The sequence below is a fragment of the Lycium barbarum genome, chromosome 3, assembly GCF_019175385.1.
Source record: "Lycium barbarum isolate Lr01 chromosome 3, ASM1917538v2, whole genome shotgun sequence".
NCBI lineage: Eukaryota > Viridiplantae > Streptophyta > Magnoliopsida > Solanales > Solanaceae > Lycium > Lycium barbarum.
In genome coordinates, this window is record NC_083339.1 from 134,958,626 (window position 1) to 134,984,062 (window position 25,437).

The 25,437-nt window shown below is 33.7% G+C and overlaps 1 protein-coding gene and 1 pseudogene across 3 annotated transcripts; one reads left to right on the top strand and one right to left on the bottom strand.

The window, feature by feature from the left end:
• The first annotated feature begins 2,281 nt into the window (after nucleotides 1-2,281).
• LOC132631411 (NAC domain-containing protein JA2L-like) lies at nucleotides 2,282-6,917 on the top strand (annotated as a pseudogene).
• Nucleotides 6,918-15,643: 8,726 nt separating this feature from the next.
• LOC132632744 (calmodulin-binding protein 60 A-like) lies at nucleotides 15,644-23,889 on the bottom strand. Of its 3 annotated transcripts, XM_060348806.1 has the most exons (8): nucleotides 23,720-23,889; nucleotides 23,119-23,197; nucleotides 19,156-19,208; nucleotides 18,239-18,702; nucleotides 17,696-17,856; nucleotides 16,996-17,202; nucleotides 16,745-16,909; nucleotides 15,645-16,558 (listed from the first exon to the last, which is right to left on the bottom strand). In XM_060348806.1, the coding sequence occupies exons 1-8, from the start codon at nucleotides 23,785-23,787 to the stop codon at nucleotides 15,986-15,988; spliced, it is 1,770 nt and encodes a 589-aa protein (XP_060204789.1). In that variant the 5' UTR covers nucleotides 23,788-23,889; the 3' UTR covers nucleotides 15,645-15,985. The 3 variants fall into 3 exon arrangements, with proteins under 3 accessions (XP_060204790.1, XP_060204791.1, XP_060204789.1); XM_060348807.1 differs by lacking the exon at nucleotides 19,156-19,208 and having other exon boundaries at nucleotides 15,644-16,558; nucleotides 23,720-23,873; XM_060348808.1 differs by lacking the exons at nucleotides 19,156-19,208; nucleotides 23,720-23,889 and having other exon boundaries at nucleotides 15,644-16,558; nucleotides 23,119-23,280.
• Between the last annotated feature and the right edge of the window lie 1,548 nt (nucleotides 23,890-25,437).

Genomic DNA, 25,437 nt, shown 5'->3' on the forward strand with positions numbered 1-25,437 from the left:
CTTTTGGAAAGTGTATTTTAGTACTAAAGCGAGAGACAGCGCACATAATTTATAGCAACTCGGGAGACTCAATATCCATGAAACCGCGTATGTGGATAAGTTAGCGGCCCAACTCTACCGAGAAATATCAGTGAAACCGAAATGCAATTTACTATACTACTCTTTTGAAAAGTCATTGCAACTCCAATGGCATAGGAAATAAAACATGAGAGGGAACATGAAAAGATATAGTAAGACAAATAGACAAATTCAAAAAAGAGAAAAACAGCAACCAACTTAGGTTAGCATGTAAGAATGGTTGTACAAGATCTTTGATTAAGTTTTCAAAATCTGTTTGTATGATCTCCACTTAAATCTTTTGAACCCTATGGACTCTTGCACCTTAATTGACATTTGTTCTTTTCCTCGTTTTGATTTTTTTATTACATAGGGGAAAGGGGGAGGTGAATAGGAGAAGAAAATGCCTCATAAATTTTAGCCCTCCAACTTAATTATGGAAGGCATGGATCTTTCTTATTTTCTCTTTTTTCTTTTCCTTATCCTTAACATTTGTCCTTTTCCTTTTGTTGGGAAGTTGATTAATATATATTTTAGCCGTTTCTCTCGATGTCATTGGAATAAGTTATCATTTAGATAATTATACTTTTGTATCTACTTTTGATTATTTTTGTACTGAAATTGTAGTTCGTCGCGCTCCCATAGTTTTGCAAAGCATATGGCTTTTGTGTTTCGATGAGTTCTTTTCTGTATTTTTTCCATATTCTAATTTCATGAAGTCTTTAAATAATTTCTTTTCTTGCATTTTGTGTTTCGATGAGTTCTTTTCTGTATTTTTTCCATATTCTAATTTCATGAAGTCTTTAAATAATTTCTTTTCTTGCATTTTGTGTTACGCCGCTTTAAGAAATAAGAATTGACTGGACCAGGGAAAAAAAATAAGATTAAGGATTGAAAACTTAATTCGAACCGATGGAAACAGTACTTGAAAAATGAATTGCCTAGAGACTGAAATTTCGCATACGGTTAAATTTGTTTAATTATATGTTAATGTGTTTAGAGTTTATGCATATTTGTGCAGTTCGATTTTAAATTTGTATTGAGTAATATTTAGTATTATGTTTAATGGCACCAACTCCGCGAATAAATTAAATGTCTGCAATTGGTTTAGTTCTTATTCATTTTTAGATATACTATTTTTTTAAAAATTAAATTTAGCCATGATGGCCTTTTTATTAATTAATATTTTTAGATATACTATCAAACTTTGATTGAAAATTATAATTTCCCACTTCTCTCAGTGCATGCTATATCAGTCGTAAAGATGCTTGAATTGATTTAGAATTATTAAATATCTAGATTAGAATAATACTAGCAATCGCACAGGCCGAACATGTCTATTCACTTTAATTAGCCAGTCTTTAAGGTTTGTATTTTGAAAATAACTTTTAAAAACATTCTAATTATTATTATATATAGCAAGATATACAAAATGTATTTTATGTACCATCACCTTAGTTATAGTTAAAAAATGGAGTTTAAAATTTAAAAACATATGATGAAATTAAGTCTTTGAGATGGAAAGTGTTACACCCCATAGTTTTGTACGTTGAGATTCATAAGTGTTGATTGTTTTAAGGATGGACACTGGAGTTGCCTTCAAGAATATATGAGATTATATGCGCCAATCTTATAGTTATGAGGGTTTAAGTTCGCATAATAAGCTATGAGAGGATTGAAGGGCAAGTGAATCAAGGAAATTAAATTTGTTGGAACTTTGAAGAAATTATGAGGGGCAATTTTGGCCCAAATTGGAGGAAGAATGTCTCTTAGCATATGATGTGTTTTGAAGTGAAACAAAAGCCTAAAATGAAGTTCGTCGAGTCCAGTTTCCAACGCAACAAACCGCTCGTCGATAGGACATCAGAGTAGAGAATTATGATCGTTACAAGTCAGGCTGACAGAGCAGAAACGCGTGCTACAGTACCTGATACAGTAACCTACCTGCTACAGTACTCGGTGTGAACAGTAAAAACAGAAATTTAAAAATAAAAATCTGATTTTTTTTCACTCATTTTCTACTACCTTCTCTCCCTAAATTCTCTCTACACTTCCCCCAAAACTTTTTCTACCGAAGTCATGAAGGTCTAAGATCAATTCAATTGATTTTGCTTAATCGAGGCCCGGATAACGCATGGTTGTGATTCTAGTATTGTTTTGCGGTGGATTTTAGCGTGGATTCAAGTGGATATCGGAGATATTGCTGTTTTAACAAGAATAAGGTATGAATCTCTTTCTATTTACGTTAATACAGATTTATTCTCAGAGACAAATTGTATGGTAAGTTGGTTAGTTATCGAAGCTGGAAAACAGCGTGTGGGTTGTTTTATGGCACATGTTGGTGTTGATAATGGTGTTGATGATGTTGGTATTGTTGTTTTTGATTGGTTGTTGATATTATGATTTCGGGCTAGGCATATAAACAAGGGAGATGTTGCCCGAATTTCGGCAGATTCTAAATGGATTTAAATTAAGGGCTTAAGACGAGCGTATGACGATGAGCCTAACAATAGTATGAATAGTTGTATATGTAGATTACGAGGCTATGAATGATCTTAAGTGAATTGCAAGACAAAAAGTAAGTTGGAAGTCGAGAAATTATCTTTCAGGTATGTTAATGCTAGTCCCTTTCTTCTAAACGCATGATTCCTTTCTTATGAATCCAATAGGTGTTTTCCAAATGTCCCATGATCCCTTTCTGTGAATCCATAAATGTTTTCCAAGAATATTCTTATTCTCAAAAGCTAGAGATTCATGATTCATAGAGTTCTTATGATGCTAAAGATAAACATGTTTTATGATGACGATGATTCTATTTCTAGAAACTCCTATGTTATAATTCCCTACATATGTTTCATAACCTCCTTACTTCCAAAATTTAGAATTCATGATTCAAAGTCATGACTTCTTTCTTGATAATCCATAAATGTTTTCCAAAAAGTCCCTATTTTCCGAATCAAAGATTTATGATTCTATAAGCTTTTATGACAACAACAACGGACATGTTTTTACAATGTTAATGACGATGCTAAAGATGAGAATGTTTTTTATGATAATTACAACGATGATGATGATTCCATGTTTAAAAGTCTCAAGCTTATGATTTTAATGTGAATATGAGAATGTTGAGTTATTTTCGTGATTTTCTTGATTTTTATTCATTATTGTTGATCTCGCCTTATAATAATTGTTCCTTCAAGGTGAGATAGAGCGATGATGATTATTTCATAATATAATCGGAGGTTACCGACCTTACGTCACTCCGATGTATTTATAGCTTCTATTTGGCTCTCATGCATGCTTTATATATATGTATGAATTTTCTCACACCGCACCGCGCTATAGTCGGTCGGGCATGGCACGTAGATCTACACACCACTACAGTGGGCGTGTTATGATATTGCCCCGGACGCGGGCTAATAATGATAACACCGAGCCTTAATGGTCGGGCATGATACTATATATATGACGCCGAGCCTTAATAGCCGGGCATGATAATATATATATGACACCGAGCCTTAATGGTCTGGCATGATACTATATATATGACACCAAGCCTTAATGGCCGGGCATGGTACTATATATAAGTATACAAATGTTTTTTTAAAAGGCTAAGCATGCATGACACTGCCTTATGAGGCATCCAGATGTACAGGTTATCTCTCTTATTCCATGTTACCGTTCATATCTATATTATGTTGCTATTCATGCCTTACATACTCAGTACATTATTCGTACTGACGTCCCTTCTTGTGGACGCTGTGCTCATTTTCTAACCAATCAACAGTAGCATGAAAGCTTATTGGGAAACGAAAATTTTAAATAACACAAGTGAAATTCGAACACAAACACACACACACACAAAAAAAAAAAAAAAAAAAAAAAAAGGAAAATGAATCCACCTCCAAAATAAAATAAATATATTAAAGAATGAGCAAATGATTGAGAATTAGACAAAAAAGAAGGTAAAATTAAGAAATTATAAGTTTAGAAAAGGTGAAAGAGAGAACAAATCACAGGTTTCATAAATATATCTAAATCAGCGATTTGATAGTTGTGGAGTGAAGTTACTTCCAAGAAAAGGACGTTGCTTGACATAAATTTGATTTGCACCTTCACCCATTTTAATTGGTAATTCTCTATTTCCTTTCTTATTTGCTAAAAAACCTGTTACTTTATATTTTCCCACTGGAAAATTTTTACTCTCTAGTTAATGTAATTAAGTTCAATTGAGGAAAAAAAAAACAAATTAATTTTCCTTTTGTTCTGCTAAAACTGTTGAATTATAAAAGCAATCTTCCAAATGAAAGAAAAAACCAATATTGCATTTTCTTCTGTAAAAAAATTGTTAATTTAGATTTTCTTATTTGATTGAACAAAGTTAAACCTGTTAACCGGTTAAAACCGGTAACCGGACCGGTTAAACCGGAACCGGAACCGGTAGAACCGGTTAACCGGTTCCGGTTAACCGTGTAAAATTTTACCGGTCCGGTTTCAATATTTTTGAAACCGGAACCGGTTAAACCGGAATCGGACCGGTTAAACAGGTTTAACCGGTGAAATTAAAAAAAAAATAAAAAAATATTAAGTTATAAATAACTTAAACATATATATATATATATATATATATATATATATATATATATATATATATATATATATTAAGTTATACATATATATAAGTTATATAGTATACTTAAACATATATATATATATATATTAAGTTATCCATATATATATATATATTAAGTTATACATATATATAAGTTATATAGTATACTTAAACATATATATATATATATATTAAGTTATCCATATATATATATATATTAAGTTATACATATATATAAGTTATATAGTATACTTAAACATATATATATATATATATTAAGTTATCCATATATATATATATATAGTATATAAGTATATATAATATATATATTAAGTTATACATATATATAAGTATATATAGTATATATATTAAGTATATATAGTATATAAGTATATATAGTATATAGGTATATAGAGTATATATATTAAGTTATACATATATATAAGTATATAGTACATATATATAAGTATATATAGTAGATAAGTATATATAGTATATAACTTATATATAAGTATATATAGTATATAAGTATATATAGTATATATATTAAGTTATACATATATATAAGTATATATAGTATATAAGTATATATAGTAATATAGTATATAAATATATATAGTATATATATTCAGTATATATAGTATATATATTAAGTTATACATATATATAAGTATATATAAGTTATACATATATATAAGTATATATAGTATATATATTAAGTTATACATATATATAAGTATATTAAGTTATACATATATATGTATACGAAAAGCACTATTCTGTATTGCTGACTTGCTATTAGCCTGTTAGTCAGTAAATATTTAAACTTTAATTATAAAGTTGTATAACATATGTAAATATACCTACAATATACTAATAAATACTATAATATATATATATATATATATATATATATATATATATATATATATATATATATATATAATACAAAAAACAAAAAAAAGGTTTTAACCACTCCAAACCGGACCGGTTTCGGTTTGGAGTTTCAAACCGGTAAACCGAAACCGGTTAAGCGGTTCCGGTTTTTTAACCGGAACCGGCCGGTTCCCTAACCGGTTACCGGTCCGGTTCCGGTTGAAACCGGTTGCCAGGTTTAAACAAAGTTATTGGTATTATTTAAGTAACTGACATAAAAAAGGGAAAGTAGATAACTTGAGCACCAAGTGTAACCACAAAAAGAAAAAGAAAAAAATTTCGCGCTAAAAGGACCACCTGTTCTTTCCAAAAAATTTTATTACTGCTACTCCGCGTGAATTGTTTTTTTGGAAACCTAACATCTTTATTAAGAACCTGAACACTGCCGTTGTAATTGTTCAACTTATTCTTGATTTCACAGTGAAGTAATTCTTTCTTTCACTGTGATTTTTTCTTTCTTTCATAATACAATTCTTTATTCTTCTTTCTGTAATTTCCCAAAGCAATTTCTGATTCATTGACAGAGAGCACTATCAGACCATCAATGTTTTCTCTTTTGTCTTCTTTTTGTGCTTTTTTTTTTATGTGTGTGATCAAAAAGCAGAGACCATGTCAATGGGATCACGGCTAACCAAGAGTGTTCGATTTCATCTTACTGTTGATAAACTATCTGAAAAAGGTTCTTGAAGGGTGAATCTTTCCCGAGTCAATGCCCGATTCGGCTTGCCGAAATCTATGGAGATCAACCTCCATTGGCTATTTTTGGAGAAGAGAAAGTAGGCTACTTTATATCACGGTTAAAGAAGTGGAAGAATTCAGATGAAAGGTATCGTCGAACTTGCGCCACTGGGACTTGGACAGGCCAAACTAGTTGTAAACCTATCGACAATCGCAAGGGTACTGTTGTGGGGTTTAGAAGAAATTTAAAATATCACAGTAGCAGTAAAGAAGAAAGGCGAAAAGGACTAGCATTAATTGGCTGATGAGAGAATATTTCATGGGGGATGATTTCTTCATGGAAAACAACATTCCTAAGCAAGATTTTGTTATTTGTCGAAGCAAGAAGTATATAAAAGAGAAAAAGGTAAAGGATGTCAATATGGAGGAACAAGATGTTGCGGGAATTATCAAAGCTATGTTGCACGGATCTGCTGAATATCAAGTTATGGAAGAGAATCAGAAGACCAAAGGAAAAGAACAGAAAAGCGATTTCAATGACTGCTTCGAGGAGATCGATTGGGCTGAGGATCTGCTCATAAATATTGATGATTTTGGTGGTATAATTTGCTGTTAATTCACACTCTTGACTTGAACATATTTGCTGGTAGATTGATTAGTCTACTTCGCTTACTAGTCTTCAATTATTTAGCAGATTAGTTTACGTTCATATTTTTTTACATTCACGTTGTCTTATTGTCTTTTGGGAGTGAAAGATATATATATATACAACGAACTATTGTATGTTCAAGTTTAGTGTGTGTTGGCTTGCATTAATTGGGAGAGGATTTAATTAATTAGTTTTGGTCTGTCTTGAAGTACTCCGTTTATATATGTATCAGAGGATTGTTTCCTTTTCCAGCCCCATTATTAGTTACTAGCTAGCTACTTCTAAGAACTAGAACAAGGTAAATTTTGTTTTCCCTCCTAGCAAGTGATTGCCGCTACTGCATCTGGAGGCAGAATTGAACCAAGATTTTAGCTGAGATGGTACAATACGATAAAGAAACTCTGAAATTTCTTCTAAACCCCACAACCGTTCGTTAGTAATACTGTGTTATAATGCTGACCCTTCGAAACTTAATGCAAGATATGATTGTAAATATGCACTTGCGCAAAATAAATAATCCATCAAAGCTTGCTGCTGTCACTACACACATCGACCTAACAAGTACAAACTTTCCATCAGATTGGCATCAAGGGCAGTTTCACATTCACAAGACTCAAATTTTGATTCAAAAAAATTAAAAAGAAAAGGGTGAGTGAATTTTGTATATGAAAACTGGAGCATGATTGGCGCTACTGACCTGCAACCAAACTTCATTCGCAAAATACTCTCTTCTCTCTCCTCCTTTTTTCATGTAAACCCTAAAGCCAAGATCTCAAATACACTGATTATGGCCTCCATTGCCGTTGGTCAGACCACCATGGTGGCTGGCCAACCTTCATTGACAACTTCACAGGAGATTACTACACCACAATTTGATTGTAACAAACCACAATATGTAAGTCTGCTCAAACCAGTGATTTTGAATGAATCCATACAAACACAATCACAACCAAAATCACAAATTCCAATAAAACCAATAACTTATTTGCAAGGGAAACCTTATGTCAAATGGACAGAGAACGAAGTGAATCAAATGAATGAGATTGAAGAACTTCAACATGCCGTAGTGGGGAAATTCTCCTATGGGTGGCCGGATATTGAGCAATTGAGAGTAATAATACCTGCACAATGTGGAATAAAGGGTGAGTGTAGAATTGGTTTCTTTAGAAATAGACATGTTCTTATCAGAATGACACTAAGGGAGGACTTTATAAACCTTATTTCAAAACCTGCTTATTATATTCAAGATAGAGAAGGATATTCGTATCAAATGAGGCCATTAATCTATGACTCGAAGTTTAAGATTGATGAGGAAACTTCTAAAGCAATGGCCTGGATCTCATTTCCTAACTTATTGCCTACTTACTTTGTTAAGGAATCCCTGTTCACACTTGCATCAGCAGTGGGAATTCCTATACATTTGGATACAGCCACTATTAACAAAACCAGACCTAGTTGTGCTAGAGTGAAGGTGTTAGTGAATTTGTTAGCAAATTTACCTAAATCTGTAAGGATGGATATTGAAAATGAAAAATCAGGGGCAATAAGGACTGTAGATGTGCAAATTCATTATGACTATCTTCCTAAGTATGGCAGGGAATGTAAACTACAGGGCCATAATGAAGATGACTGTAGGGTTATAAATCCTGAATTAGCACAATATGGGGCTGAAGAAGAGAAGAATGGGGATGAAAAACATAATGCAGAATCAAAAGATGACAAAGAAATCAAGGAAAACCCAGACGAAGAAACAAGAAAAAGCAAGGAGAAAGAAGTAGCTACTCATCAAAGTCAGCAACATCGGAACCAAGTCAATAGCAATGATAAGCAGAGGCAAGACAATAGCACAAGGTATGGAAATGACAAGAATAAGGAGAAAGACAAGCAAAGGCATAAGGGTTACAACAATCAGCACAATCACTACAATCACTCTGCTAGAATGTTAACTAGTGGAAGAATGCTAGAAAATCCGGGAAATTGGAATCCTGTAAAAGATAATAGAGATTTCAACACCAAAAAAGGAGTTCCCAGTAATCAAAATGCCAGACAGAAAGATAAAGCTGCCAGCACAAGCAATAAATATGAAACTTTGGTGGACCTAAATGAGGAGCAGGTGGCACATGATGTTGTGCAAAAACAAATTGCTGAGAAGGATAAAAATAATGAAGATAAAGAGAAAGAGTCTGCTAATGCAGAAAACAGTACTGATAATGAACAAGAAATGAGCACAAATAGGAAAGAAAAGCTACAGTCACCAAGCAAAGTACAGGACAAGGGTTGTGGGAAAGGAAAAGACATGCAGATAAGTGAAAAAACAATAACACATGACTCTGAAAGGACGGTCACTGATGTTAAGGAAACTTCAAACGAAAAGGAGATACAGGATGAAAAAGCAAAGAATACAACAGAGCAGCAAGTATCTCAATCAATAGAGATACAATATCAGGAAGCAAACCAAGAGAAAATGCCAAATGGAATGTATAAGGAGCAATAAGCTGGAGTACCTCATAATTCTGCAAACAAAACACAACACAAAGATCATGTGACATCACAAAAAGAAGGAAGTTCGGGGATCAAGTTGGTTGATAACATTGCTGAAATTGAAGACAGAGAAGAGAATACAGACTCTACATCATCAAATGCACAGGAGAAGGGGATACCTTGTCATACCGATGATGAGATAGGGGATGATGATGATCTGACCAATACATGCACTTCCACAAATAGTCAAATGGTTCAGAATTCTGGAGATATATCACTAAAGCAAACAACAAAAACAAAAGGGAGACAAGACAAGCAAGGCAGAGATAAAAGTGTTCCACCTAAGCATGAAGGTGGAGTACTAACAAGGAAAGCACATGCTAAAGGAAGTGTACAATGAATATCTCACTAATATGGAATATTAGGTCTGTAAACTCTCAGCAGGCCTTTGAGAGAGTAGTTCTAATGCATAGACAGAAGCAGTTCAATTTCATAGGTTTAATGGAACCATTCCAACATCATAGACACATTGATATGTATAGATTGTGGTTGGGTATGGACACAACATATCATAATATAAATGGAAAGATTTGGGTGTTCATTCATGAGGAATTTCAAGCAGAAGTTACAAAGGATACTGAGCAACTCATTTCACTGAAATTAACTCATATTGATTCTAATGAGGAGAGCATAATCACTTTGATTTATGCTAGCACCGAAAGGGCTACCAGAGTTACTTTATGAGATGATTTACATGACATTTCTATTAACATGACAATGCCGTGGATTGTGGGAGGAGACTTTAATGTGATCTTAGATGAAACAGAAAAATATGGAGGATTGTCAGTTTCTTTTCCAGAGGTGGAGGATTTTTCTCATTGTCTGAACATATGTCAACTGCAAGATTTGGGTTTCATGGGAAGTAGCTTCACATGGTGGAATGGAAGATCAGATGAAGCATTCATTTTTAAAAGACTGGATAGATGCTTAGGGAACCAGTCATTTATGACTGCTTTTCCTAATTTTGAAGTGGAACACCTGATTAAACAGGGTTCAGATCATTCTCCAATGTTGTTAACATATAAAACGGATGCTAGAATTATTAGAAAACCTTTCAAGTTTCTGAATTTCTGGATAGATCATGAATATTTCTTGGGGACAGTCAAAGAAAATTGGGAAAGTTGGTATAGTCATGACCCTTTTTTCAATTTCCACAACAAGATGAAGAAGGTGAGTAAGGCTTTGGTCAAATGGAGTAAGGACACCTACGGAGACATCTTTAAACAGGTGGCAACACTGGAAGAGGTGACAAAAATGCATGAGGTTGAATTTGAACAGAATCCATCACAAAACAACAGAGCAAGATTACAGAAGGTGCAGGCAGAATTGATTAAATTCTATGCATTAGAAGAACAATTTTGGAAACAAAAGGCAGGTTTGCAATGGTTCAAAGATGGAGATAGAAATACTAAATTTTTCCATGCACATGTGAATGGGAAAAGGAGGAAATTGCAAATTAAAAAGATTCAGAATCAGAATGGGGTGTGGTTGGATCAAGAGCCTGACATTATTCAAGAAGCTATACGGTTTTATGGGGAACAATTTACTGAGGAGCGAATACCAACTGATTTTGAATTGCTAAACCATATTCCCAAAAGTATTTCATCAGAAGAGAATGACATGATTAAAGAATTGCCAGAAGAACATGAGGTAAAGGAAGCAGTATTTGGGTTAAATTCTGATAGTGCAAGGGGACCTGATGGTTTCACAGGGAAATTTTTTCAAGTATGTTGGGACATCATTGCTAGGGATATGGTTAAAATGGTGAAAGCATTCTTCTGTGGACATGAACTGCCCAGATATTATCACTTGCACTAATTTGGTTCTAATTCCCAAGAAGAAGGAGATTAACAATTTCTCTGATCTAAGACCTATTAGTCTCAGCAATTTTACCAGTAAGGTGTTTTCCAGAATTATTCATGAAAGACTGGTGAAATTTCTTCCAAGACTAATATCCCCTCAACAAGCTGGTTTTGTAAAAGGCAGGAGTATTGTGGAAAATATTCTACTTGTACTAGAGATTGTACATGACATGAGATTGAGGGGTAAACCAGCTAATGTGGTGATAAAGCTTGACATGACTAAGGCCTATGACAGGGTCTCATGGTTATTTCTTACCAAGGTACTAAGAAAAATGGGATTTGGAGAAATCTTAATTGATATGGTGTTTAGAATTATTTCTAACAACTGGTATTCCATTCTAATTAATGGCCAGCCTTGTGGTTTTTTTAAATCATCTAGGGGCGTTAAGCAAGGGGATCCTTTATCTCCAACTTTGTTTATTTTGGCTTCAGAATGCATGTCCAGGGCTTTGAATTATCTTCATTCTAAAGAAAATTTTAGGGGATTTGGCATGCCTAAGTGGAGTCCTTATATAAATCACCTAGCATATGCAGATGACACCATCATTTTCTCTTCAGCTGAGGAGGATTCATTGAAACTCATTATGAATACCTTGGCATCTTATGAGGCAGTAAGTGGGCAAAAAGTTAACAAGATGAAAAGTGCAGTGTTCTTGCATCATAATGTGACTCAAGAAGTAGAAGAAAAGGTGTCTTCCATTACCAGAATTCCTAGAAAGGAATTTCCATTCACATATCTGGGAGACTGGGAGTTCCTATCTACTATGGAAGAAGAATGATAGCTCACTACAAGGAGATCATTGACAAGGTTTTCAACAGGCTGAATTCATGGACAGGAAAATTATTATCTATTGGTGGAAGAGTTACCCTCATTAAACATGTGCTGCAAAGCATGCCTATTCACCTGTTATCAGCATGTAACCCACCTGCAGGTGTGCTATCCCAAATACACAGATTGTTTGCTAAATTCTTTTGGAGCAACTCAGTGGGCAATTCTAGTAAACATTGGGTGACTTGGACAGCTTTATGTTATCCTTAGGAGGAAGGCGGAATGGGTTTCAAGAGCTTGCAAGATGTCTCTAAGGCTTTGTTCTCAAAACTTTGGTGGAATTTTAGGACCAAACAATCATTATGGAGGATGTATATGAGCAACAAATACCTTAAAAAAGAACATGCAGTGAATGTTCAGTGGAAAAAAGGGACATATATTTGGAGGAAAATGATCCAGTGCAGAGACATAGTAGAAAAGGAGATTTGGTGGCAAGTGAAACAAGGTGACTCCTACTTTTGGTTAGATAATTGGACAGGCTTAGGGGCATTGTACCAAATACTACCTTCTGATTTCAACATAGACAAAACATTGATCCAAACAAAAGAAATGGGAAATGGAGAAGGATGGGATGAACAAAGGCTGAGGGAACTATTGACAGGAAACATTGTGGATCATATCATACAAAGTGTAAGCCCTCCATCATGTAATGATACACTTGATAGGCCATACTGGAAATTGGATACGGGAGGCAAATTCACAGTGAAGACTGCTTTCAATTTAGTTAGACAAAGGGAGGAACCAAGCATCTTGTACAGGAAGTTTTGGATTAAAGGTTTGCCAGTAAAGATTTCTTTCTTCAGCTGGAGATTATGGAAAGCTAAGGTGCCATTAGATGATGTAGTGAAGAAATGGGGTATTCAGTTTCCTTCAAGATGTTATTGTTGTGAAAATCCAGAAGTGGAAACAATTTCACATGTCTTCTTACATTCTGCTACAGCTCAATTTATATGGAAGGGGTTTTGTAGACCTATGGGCATAAATATTCAGAATTTACAATTGAGCCAGGTGATTAATCAATGGTGGGATACTCCAGTGAACATCCATGTTAAATACATTTTTCAAGCTATACCTTCAATTATTCTGTGGGAACTATGGAAAAGGAGGAATGCTATTAAGCATGGAGGAAAGATGTCCAAAGTTAAATTAATGTACCAGATTGTGCACGCCATTGTCATGTTCATGAAGGTTAGAAGGGGCAATTTTAAACATGCATTTTACAAGTGGAGCACACTGATACAATCATTACAGAACTACAAACCTAAAATTAAGGTAGTTCAAGTGAATTGGAGGCCACCTGACAGGGGATGGATCAAGTGTAACACAGAAATCCTGGAAGAGGATCATGGGGGTTTTGTTTGAGGAATGAGAATGGTGATTTGATTGCTGCTAAAGCAAAGGAATTAACAAATCCAGCTAGCACTAATACTCAGGCTGAAGCAATGGCTATTCTACAAGCAATAAAGTATGTTGAGGAGAAACAATTTCAGCAAATACTTATTGAAACTGATTCCTTACTACTTGATGAATTGCATTCTTAAAATCTGGGAAGTACCTTGGCAAATTATTGAAGTAGTGGAGGAGATTTGGAAAAGAATGCAAAATAGAACTTTTAAAATCACTCATATCATGAGAGAAGGAAATCAGTTGGCTGACCACTTGGACAATCTAGCATTAGATGAAGGGGAAGTAGATGTTGAATCATTTCAAGAATTAGGAGCTAAAGAAAGGGGGCTCATCAACAATGATAAATTGAATTCGCCTTACTTGAGGATCAAAACATGCAGGAGATAGTTGGGTGAAAGAACGGAGGAAAGGAAAATTGGGTTCTTTATTTGAGAAAACAAGAACCCGTGATTTGATCGGACATCACTTAGCTGTCTCTTGGCTTTGTCTTACTTTATTGTTTTTTCCTTTTCTCCATTATGTAAAGACTCTTCTTTTAATTATTAAAATAATAAAAGGAACTACTAGGTGTTCACCTAGTAGTGGTTATATAAAAAAAAATGATTGGCGCTACTGACCAATTTTACACATATCCACAAGAAATTCTACTGACTACTACTGCACACAATTTTGCATCAGGCAGCAATTTCCTACAGATTCTTTTGCCTCAGCATACTAAGAATTTCCGAAATATAAGTTAACATGATCAATAAATTTCGGAAATAAAAGTTAACATGATCAATAAGGCAAAACGGATCGGATTGACGTGACATGCATCAAACAACTACAATAATTAATTAACCAATACATCTATACGTTAATTAAAGGATAAGAGAATATGGTGATGATCATTATAATGGACTCTACACGCTAAAACACGAGCATGTCGGTTTCACATCAGTAGTAACCGATGTTTACATGACCATATAAGTATATTGTTCAAAATTCCCGTGACTATATAATTGTTCAATACTGGCAGCTAATTTGGCATTCAGCAAAATTCTGATGAACGTCGAGACATTAATCCAAAGAAATAGAGGCTTGAAGCAGACAATGTTCTTCTGGAATATAAAAATATGTTACTATTAGTTGTGAAAACTGTTACAGCGTTCTCATAGGGAATATTAAGAAAATATAATAAAATAAAACAAGAGCTAATTTTACAGTCACATTTTAAATATGAGACTCTTGAATACTCCTTATAAATTTCACTTCTCTATTGCTCTAGTACAATAAACTAGAAGAGATTGACCAATGAAACAATGATCTAAAAATCCCAGATGCTTTCAAAGAGAGGATAGTAGATGGAATTGTCCTATAGAACAGGATCTGGTACTTCATTCATCACCAGTAAGAGTAGCTAAGCTGTTGATGATTTGGTTTGCATAATTATTGATTATACTTCTGCCCAGCATATAATTAGCATTAGTCCCTTGTTGCTGCTGTGTATCAATTGGACAATAAGCTGCCTCGGAAGAGAATCCATTAGAGCCATCAAGAGCAACCGCTTCCATTGGACAAACGGCATTTGACGAAGTGGAAGAACAAAGCTGTTTAATAGTATCATCATCCAAGACCTTGAAATTCTGGCCATCTTGAAAGGCTGTTTTTACCAGTTCCATAGCATAAGCCTTTCATCACATGAAGTAGAAAGGGAATAAAAGCAAGTCAGCCATTACTCATGACAAAATATTACTGTACTTTTTTTTTTTTCGGTAACTATTCCATATCTGAAACCACTGACTAATTCTAATTTGGGCCACGTAAAGCCTAAAGAGGAAAACGCTCCCAGACAGAAAATTTTCACCAACTTAATTGCGATTAAAAATACTACTGAGTGACATGTAAAATCTTGATCTGGATGTGCTTTCTTATGAGCGCAATGGATTTGAATTCCTAGCCGCGGAATGAAGTCACAGAGCAAGAAAGTAAGTTGCTGGCATATCCTTAGTTCTATAAGCAGGGAAAAAAACGTGAAAATAATTTCAAAAGATGACTAATTATGGGCGCTGTTGCACTTTATACTTTGGCAGTAGAACAAAGACAAATAAATGTAGCGGAACCGTTAATTCCAAAGCATGTTTAACTGTACACAAATATTATTATATGGCATGTTCCTCCACCAATTCGAATTGACATTCGTTCTTTCAGACATAATACTAATAATTAAAATCATTACATTTTTCATAAGTTCCTACAATTCAAACCCGTTAACTAGTTCATATTAAAGCATGAACTCAGTTATTCATAAAAATCAACCACACTAATTTCAACGATGAACTAAAAGCGTCACACAGGGTAAACTTTGATGACTGTTAATTGATCTCCACCGGAGCTAAATGTGATAGAGCCAGTGGCTTTTGTTTACCATATGCTTATCTGGATAATTTCCGCTTCTTGGTAGGTTGGACCTTTGTATGTTTAACAAACCTTTTCAATAAGAACCATCGCAGTATGCTAGATATCTTGGCCCAGCTCTTCTTCGACTTGCCTTTGCACATAGAGGCCACAGGAACCATCGAGATATCATTCATTTCTAGCCATTGATTAGCATTTGTGCCATCTTCATGGATGACAGTGTGCACATCTTCAGATATCATCAAGTCCGTGAATTGGTTTTGGGAAAGATCCATACTCTCATCAGGTTGCAATCCATAAAACTGCGTGGAACTTGTTTCAGCAGCAGAGTAGTTGGCTTGGCCAGGCTCTCGGTATGGGAAATCCTCAAATTGAAGTTCATCAGAATTAAGATGCTGCATGATTTTCTCCCAATAATCTCCTGAATTCACAGACGTGATCTCGTTGGGAGTTGTGGTATGGCCAGGAGCAGGGATATCGAGAGACATGCCATCTGGCTCTGCTTGCTGGTCGACAATTGCATAAGTGGAACATTCAGCACTGACCACCCACTGGCTACTTTCAGCAGTTCTCTGAAAAAAATTTGACCTCTGTGGCGCAGTTACAGAAAATCATCAAGGTAAAGAAGCAGAAAAATTCTTCTTAATTTGCAAAAACAAGAGTGATTTTCAAAGTTTGATCCTGCCGCCAAGTATATAGTATCATTTTTCCATCACATTGACATTTAAGCACAGGGTAGTAGTGTAAGAAAAACAATTTGGAGAAAGAGTACTTACTGAAGTAAGTTGAAGTTCTGAATGCTGGAAATCATCAAGCATGGGACAGGATGATGGGGATAATATGGACGATGATAAGTGATCCGTGATAGAAATATCGTTATCAAATTTTAGGACACTTTCCCAGTTTGCAAATGCAGTTTCCACTAACTTGTGTGCATAAGCCTGTTTATCAATCCAAAATTGAAGCAGGGAACAAGAAATGGGCCAAGTAATGATAGATACATGACAATCAATCAATAGATACATACCTTTTGAGATTCAGAGAGTTTGTTGAATTGATGTAAACCGCACCCTGAGTCCAACAATATCACCTGGCCAGCAACATTAAACGCCACTGCAAATTTTTTTTCTGTCTCCATATGATAATACAAGTATGTTCTTCCATCAATATTACATGTCTTAGCATGCGTTGTAGCCTTTTTCCAATAATCATCAGACATGCTTTTGCCAAGGATCTACAGGCACAAAAAGTAAACGCTCATTTGTATTGCTTCTTAATGAAACGGAAAAATATTAGTAGTTCATTACTTCTTCATCTAAACTGTTAAGGTGCATGGTCCAAGTGTTTAGGGGCTAACTTAAACCATTATGGCACTAATTATTGTAAACAAATGTTTCAGACACTCACTCTTTAAATCTGTAGAGATAGAGTTTTGCTTCCGGACTTTAAATTACAATATTTAAACAATTGGTATTTGGCAACAAAATTAGAAAATAGCCATAGCACGAAAGGAATCTAATCTACTGTATCTTAATTTACTGTCATGAGGCAGAACCTGGACAAATACAATCAGTAAATTAGCTTAAACAGATCCCAGATGCATGCAGGAAATGTACATGTAGGTGCAGTAACAGCCCTTTCATGAACCACAAAATCTCAGAAGTTAAATTTGCAAGTATTATTTTTGTGAAGAAGGTCGTTATTAGATAACATTAGTAACTTCTTACACAGCGTAGCCTCCGAGGATTGTTGTAGAGTTCGATTAGGAAATCCTCCACGGTTTTGATACCGTTTTCAGTCAACCGGTTATGGAAAGCACCATTTCTGTAAATCTGCTCTAGCCTCCATACGTCATCAGTTGGTGATGGAGGGTACCGCTTCTTTGTTTCTGTGAAAACCGCAACTCAAACGTACTCGTTATTTTATTTTTTTCGAGTGAGAGAAATATCATTAATTGAGTAACCAAGATAAAATGACTTCTTTGTTCTGTTATGCATGCGAGATGCTACATATAAGAAGCAAGAATAGAGTAATTCATTAATCTAGAGCTTTTAAGATGTAGTAATTCCTTCAACCATAACCAGGATGAAAGGGTAACAGAGTATTATCTACTTAGCCCTTTTAACAAACAAGACAGCTTTTTCAGAAACGTGATGAGTAATTCTTATTTCACGTATAGCAATGCAATTTCCAAAGTATAGGACTTCTTAGTTTTCTAATTAGAGGTTATTAATTAAGTACACGTATAGGAATTAAGTTGAAATACTCACTTAAACGTTTATCCTTGATAGTGAGGGGTCCTGTAACAGCCTCTTTCACTATAACTCGGTGTGATTGATCGACAACTCGTGCTCCTAGCCTTACCATCTCCAACTTCTTCATATGCTTTTGTCTGTGCTTGAATTTAATTTCGTCAACAGAAACAACGCCTCCTTCCAACCTCAAATATGGATTTTTACCGGACCCTGATTTTCCACCTCTTTTTTGCATCATAATATGACTGTTTAGTTCTTCAATTGTCCAATTTTCCTCGCCATTAAGTAGAAATATTTCAACTTGTGCTGAGGCTAGAGGTCCCTGTCTCACATGTTGTCCCCTAACAGCATTAACCAATTCCAGTTTGGTTCCTTCGGAAAAGATACACTCTCCAGTAAATACCACTTGGGCAATCTCGTGTGAGAACTTTAAAAGTAAACATCTCGATTCACAAGGATGGATTTTCTTCCGGCAATTCCTGTTTTATGTGTACAGTATGGAATATAGTTTAATCTTAGATACAACATGAAATTACAAAGGTTTATGTAAGTTCAAAGGATTTAAGTTTGTGTAACAAGTTGTACCATTTTAACTATAGGTTATACCAATTAATGCTTATTAACAATTATCGTACAAGGGGTGTGTTTTCTGTGATCATATTGAGATTAAGTTCTATGCACTGACAGTGTAAAAACAATCTACATAATTAGATCACTTAAAAGATAATTATAAGTAAATCAATTCAATAAGTTTTAGTTAGTTTCTAGAATATATGGTAAGTAATTTGCTATAACATGTTAAATCACATTAGTAGAATAAAAGTCATTCCACTGCAAGTTTGTTTAACTTAAATCCTACTAATAATATCAACATAAATAAAAAGCAGTGATGACCATCTGGAAAATTTCCTAGTAGTTCTCTGTTTCCTGACCTGTTACGAGCAGTCAAAAATATTTCCAAATCCAAGAGAAATTCACGCTCCACCTGGATATATTAAAAAGTTGATTAAATAGTCAGATATTGATATGACAAGTCCAAAGACTACAAGGGGTAGTTTGGTTGGAAACAAGTTATCGCAGGATAACTTATCCTATGATTAGTTATTTCGAGTTTAGTTATTCGAATCTTCCACAGAGATAAAATAACACTACAATCTCGAGATAACTAATTAAGGGATTAGTTACTCTACGATTTTATCCCAACCAAATATGGGATAAACTCATCTTACATATAATCATTATCCCTCGTACCAAACGAGCCCTAAGATTACAAAATTCAACTCGGTCTAAAGAGGTATCTTCTATTTCATCTTCTGAACTAACTAAAGCTTTTATTTGTTAATTTTAATATAATTAAGTAACGAAAAATGTGATATTTCTAACAACTTAAGGGCTTTTAAATATAATTCTCACATTTAACATGATATCATAACAAGCACAAATTCTAAATTCAAATCATGCTGCCGCAAAAAGAACAATAAATTAACTTTATGTGTTTAGTCTGCAAAAAAGATAAGGCCGACACTTGAGAACGGGTTGCTATATGAAATTATTAAGTAATTAAAATTTGTTTTCTCTAACCATTTTAAACTTTTAAATGTGATGGTCACCCATTTCAATACTACTACTCATATATTTCTTATATGTTCCAATTTTCGATCTTCTCTTTAATTACTTTTTTTTATATTTTTTTATAAAGTTCACAAATAGCTAGTACTTTATTCACCAAAAAAAAAAAAAAAACTAGTACTTACTAATTAAGAATTGATCCATGAAAATAATACGTGTGGTCCTCAGTGGATGCTGTGGTAGTCCATCATACTATATACTAGATATTTGACTTTGAAAGAGAGAAGTTTAGCCTCTTTTATCTTAATTATTATAGTATGTGTATTTATAAGAAAATTATAACCACTTAATGAGTCTATAACAAAGTTCATTCAGATTTCTATTCAAGTATTCCTACAAAGATAAAAGTTCACCAGTACCCCATTCACTTTCATTGCTAATTGCTGTTGCCCCTGCCCATCATTATCAATTAGCATCATCCACCACCCATAACAGGCATCCTTCGCCACAACAAACATCGCTATCAATTACCACGATCAGTGATCAGACGTCACCACCACTAACCACCAATTATACTCATCACCATCAATCATCATTACCACAACAATCACCAATCACTATTGATAATCACTATCATCAGTCATCACTATACATTGCCAACTACCATCATCATTCATCATCTCCGCTAGCTAACACTATCATCAACCACAATTATATGTGTCATCAACTGCTCCACCGAACCATTGACCACTACTGACAACTACCATCACCATTGGCTACTACCCACAACCACCAACTAGATATCACCACTGCTAATCGTCATATAACTTTTTAAAATATTTTGTTGATAGTTAAATATTACATTATATTTAAATCTTATATTTATTAAGTTTTAATAAAGACAATTTTTTGGAAATTCAAGTTTCAAAAAAACAAACCGTCTTTATTATTTTAAATCTTAGTATAATAGCTTAATATTCTGATCCAAATATCTAAATCTTAATACACATATTAATTTTAAAAAATGTACTCAAATTCAAACATTTTAGTCTTAGTAAAAAGTATAAGGACAACGCAAGATTATGGTAATTTCATATAAGAAAATCCACAAAAAGCTCACAGGAAACATTTCATAAAAGTAAAATTTTGTACTTCTAACCTCATTGTCATCAACACATCATTTACATAGTGGAAATAAAATACTCCTATCATTTTAGTTCGGAACTTTTGGAAAGGGATGGACAACGACGGTGTCAGTCTAAGCTGGTAACTCAGATTCTGTAGCCAGAGATTTTGCATTAGTGATTGATCCTGTTTTCTTTACCAATATCAGTCAGTGACCAAATATCCTTTTTGCGGAAAGTGTCCCTTTTTTTTTTTCCTTTTTCTTTTGTCTTTTGGGGGGTTCCTCGACAATGGAATGTTCAAACAAATTCCTTTTAAGGGAATGTTTGGTACAAGGAAATATTTTCTGCAAAATATTTTTAATTTTTTTTCATATTTGGTTGAAAAGCATCTTTTATAGGAAAACAGTTTTCTTGAAAATGAGAAAAAAATAATATGATAAAACTTCAAAGTAAGAAAAACAAGTTTCATAATTTATTTTTATAACACAAGTTTCATGAGAAGCCTACCAATTAGCTTATCCCCCACCCTCCAATGATCCTCACTCCCCAATGGTGTTTTCCTAGATTAGTTATGCATGCTCTTGGGTCAATTTTGCTTTAGTATCAAACATTAGAAAATAAATAAGAAACTCGCCAATTTTCCAAGAAAATATTTTTTAGAAAACACACCTTAAGTGTATACTCTTTCTGTCCCAAAATAAGTATCACTTTAACTCATTTCATGCTTGTTAAGAAATCAATAAATACTAGTTTAGGAGCATACCTTGCCATTAGGACTAGTCTAGGAGTCTCATTTCAATGATCATGTACAAAGTTTGGAATGCCAAACTCAATTGTAACTTTTTATACATCAATGATCAAAGAAAATTTTAATTATTTTTTAAATCAATAAATACAATGCATACTAAATTAATTTTTCCCTCTAGAATACTATGCATCTTTTTGATCATTTTGCTATTGAAAAACATTCTTCGCAAATTCCAACGGTACCAAATTATGATCTGGCTTTTCAATCATCATAAATACAAGGAATTCCGGATGATACAAGAATTTTGACAGCCAATTTTTTTTTAAATTTCAACTTAAAATATTATTGGAGTCAAAGTTCCATTAAATCTTTAAAATTTCATTTGATTTTGTTTTCATCTTATACAAAAAATTTAGCATTTCCCACCAAAATATTTTATATTGAACAAGAATTTCATATAGTGTGAATAGTGTTGGATTTTAATAATTGTTGTAATTCAAATATTTTATCTATTAAATATTTCTTGAGAATTGAGAACTGTTAAAGAAGTAGTCGTTCAAATTAAGGATATAGTTGAATTTTTTTTTTTAATTTTGCCTTGAATTTCTAAAGTGATTGATATTTTGGGACAATCTCTCTCTCTTTCTTTTTTTTTCTTTTTTTTTTTCAGCTAAAACATACGGTTGTTATTTTGGGAGGGATGAATATCATATCCTTTTCTTCAAAATTGAAAAGTCCAACTCCTGTTCTATTCCTTTCATTCCAGATCTGCTAAAAATTGGTTGAAGATTTTTTTTCCAATCGCATGCCAAAAGACCTTTGTCAATTAATTGACGTGCCACCAACAAAAAAATGCCATAATAATACCCTAAATTAAGTAAGCAAATCCATAGATAGATCTGCCTCACAATCGCTCGCATCAAGACCTAAGAGTTTATTAATTTTTGTCTACTCAAGACTATCAAAGTTTTCAAGCAAATCAGGCCTCAAATGGTGTAAACCCCACCCATTCACCCTCCGCCGCCGAAAGAAGAAGAAGAAAGATTTCAATAACTAGTTTTCGCATCTTAACTGGAATAGATCCACAACTTTGGGTGACAAAAATATCTGATCTTAGGTTACAAAGTAGTGACTCAAAAACTTATAACAGGCCAAGGATTTAAAGAAATAAACGTTAGGTTATAAAAGTGCTAGCATATAATTTTTACAGCGAATAAAGCCATCAAGCTGAAGTCCGAAATGGGGATTATCCATGTTAATTCTAAGCAAACGTGCATCCAGAATACCGACATAACTACACAAAATTTAAGTGGTTAAAGAAACAAAAATACCAAAGTTATGCACGTGAAAGCTAGCCAATGTAACAAGTACAACCAAAACAGAAAGCAAATCCGTAGTCACAAATTAAAGTAGCGTTGCTGGGAATTGAATCTATAGAAAATTCAACTCACAGGAAAAGGAAACAAAGCCAGTAGAAAGGCCACCACAATCCGCCGGAGTTTGCAGAGAGACAAGACATCCCTTATGGCCCTAGAAATTAAAGAGAGAAACAAATAAAAGAACAGCAATGACTAAGTCAACAGGTCAACAGCCCTAGAAATTAAAAAGAAACAAATAAAAGAACAGCAATGACTAAGTCAACAGGTCGAGACGGTGATTTCCATATATATTGAATATATACTATCAAAGCAGAAGAATCACATGTCAACTTGTAACACATAATTGCGGATGCGCCAAACCTTCCCTTTTTTTTTTTCTTTTTTTTTTTAATTTTTTTTTTTTTAAGCACGAGACAAAAATAATATTGGTAAAGATCACGATGTAACATTTATACGAAGAATCAACACTAATTAATGAGAATTTCGAATTATAGTTCAAGCATGCGTCGACACAGCTAACCAAATTAAGCAACAACCCACTTCATTAATTGTTCCTTTGTATTTGATAATGATTTTTATGTAAATTTAATCCAGCATTAATTTTAATCTGAAATATGCATGATTTTGAAATTTTTAATCTGAAATATGCATGATTTTGAAATGGTTAATTTACCTGGTAAAAGGAGGAGTAGAGTTTGTTGTTTCAGTATCTGAGGTCTCTTTTCCTAGTTCTCTTACCATCTTCGAACATTAAGGTTTGTGCCATCAAGTACTATTTCACTTAAAAAGAAACAAAAAAATGAATGCTATGATCTATGAGAGACACTGCTTGTAGGGCACCTGAAATATACTTCTCTTACATATATATACAAATTAGGGTTTTAGAGGGGTGACAACAAATTAAAATATTAAATGGGTTGTGCTTGTGCCTCTCCTTTTCCTATGTGTTGCTTAGAAAGACGCGTGTTATGATGACTAAAATAACCTCCGTTATAGTAGGGAGGCCGATGACACATTTTCGAATGGCAAAAATGCTTACCGCGGAATAATCATATCATAAGAGGCTTGTTAACACTATCACTTTTTAGGTGCAAATATATATATATTAAATTATTTTTATTACATAGGGATAGTGGAAAGGAAAATGAGTAATTGGATTACAATATGGGATTCGAACGCTCACTAACAAAGTAAAAATTCAGATAGTCAAAAGGACCACCGAGCGAAGTTGACATTTTTGGTGCAAATTATATGACAACTTTTGGGGAGTACTTTTAGTAGTTTAGCGGTGCAACCGCATTTAAATTTGCTAGACAAGGCCAACCCAAATTTTAGATACGCGCTGTTAATGCCCAAGACATTTTAAACGATGTGAACAGTACTCTCACAGTTTTTTAATAAATGATGTTTCAGGCTTTTCATTTTATTTTAAAATAAGTGGTGTTTTAAAATTTTAAAAAAAAATTAATCTTATTCTTTCAAAATTATCCTTATCTGTTTAAAATAAAGACTCATTAAGTAATTTTTTTAGGAAAGAGGTAATTACTTAGAAAGAGGTAAAACAAAAAAAAAAATTAAGGTTCTTTTATACTTGCTTCAGTTCCGATTTTTTTTTTTTCCTGGTTGCGGTTCCGATGGTTAATTGGTCTATTTTTCTACGTATATTATTTTAAGTTGTTTGCTTGTCTGTCAAAGGAATCTATCGCTTAAAACCTTCGAGCATTTACAGAAGGCAACACTGGTCAGTTGTCGCTTTTACGCTCACCCTCTATCTCTACACTCTACATACATGCTATACAAGTACTTAAATTTCAGTAATTAACTTTGGGCTTGAAGAATCAAGCACCAATTAACCATCACCTTACTTTTTATTTTATTTTTCAAATGACATGACAGGTTGGAAGCTGAGGAAAGGGTAGCGTTACTGAGGGCCCGTTTGGCCATAAATATAAAAAAAAACAAAATCATTTTTTATGAAATTTTTGAAGTTGGAGTTGGAGTTGTGTTTGGTTATAATTTTTTAAATTGTAATTTTTGATGAAATGTAATGTAAAAAAGTAAAAAAAGTTGAAAAATTTTGAAAAACAATTTTTTTTTATTTTTAGTATTTCGAAATACAACTTCAGAAAAAAGTGAATAATTTTTATGGCCAAACGCTAAAAGTAAAAAAAGTGAAACAAAATTTCAGAAAAGTGAATAATTTTTAAGGCCAAACGCCCACTAAGTATACTTGGAAGGACAAATTAAATTGTTCCATCTCTTGCAATGGGAACAATATCTTCAGGCAATTTCTTCCAGCGATTTATTTTAGGCGATTTCTTTTAAGAACACTCTTGCCTCCAACCTCTCCACCACCCCCTTAATAACATTTTGGTCCCTCATTTATTCGTA

Coding starts and splice junctions, on each gene's coding strand:
- LOC132632744 (XM_060348806.1), bottom strand. CDS start 23,787: ATGGTAAGAGAACTAGGAAAAGAGACCTCAGATACTGAAACAACAAAC. Junction 19,209..23,118: donor TGGCTTTGTTTCCTTTTCCT/GTGAGTTGAATT, acceptor TAATATATCCAG/GTGGAGCGTGAATTTCTCTT. Junction 16,910..16,995: donor AACTCTCTGAATCTCAAAAG/GTATGTATCTAT, acceptor ATTGATAAACAG/GCTTATGCACACAAGTTAGT.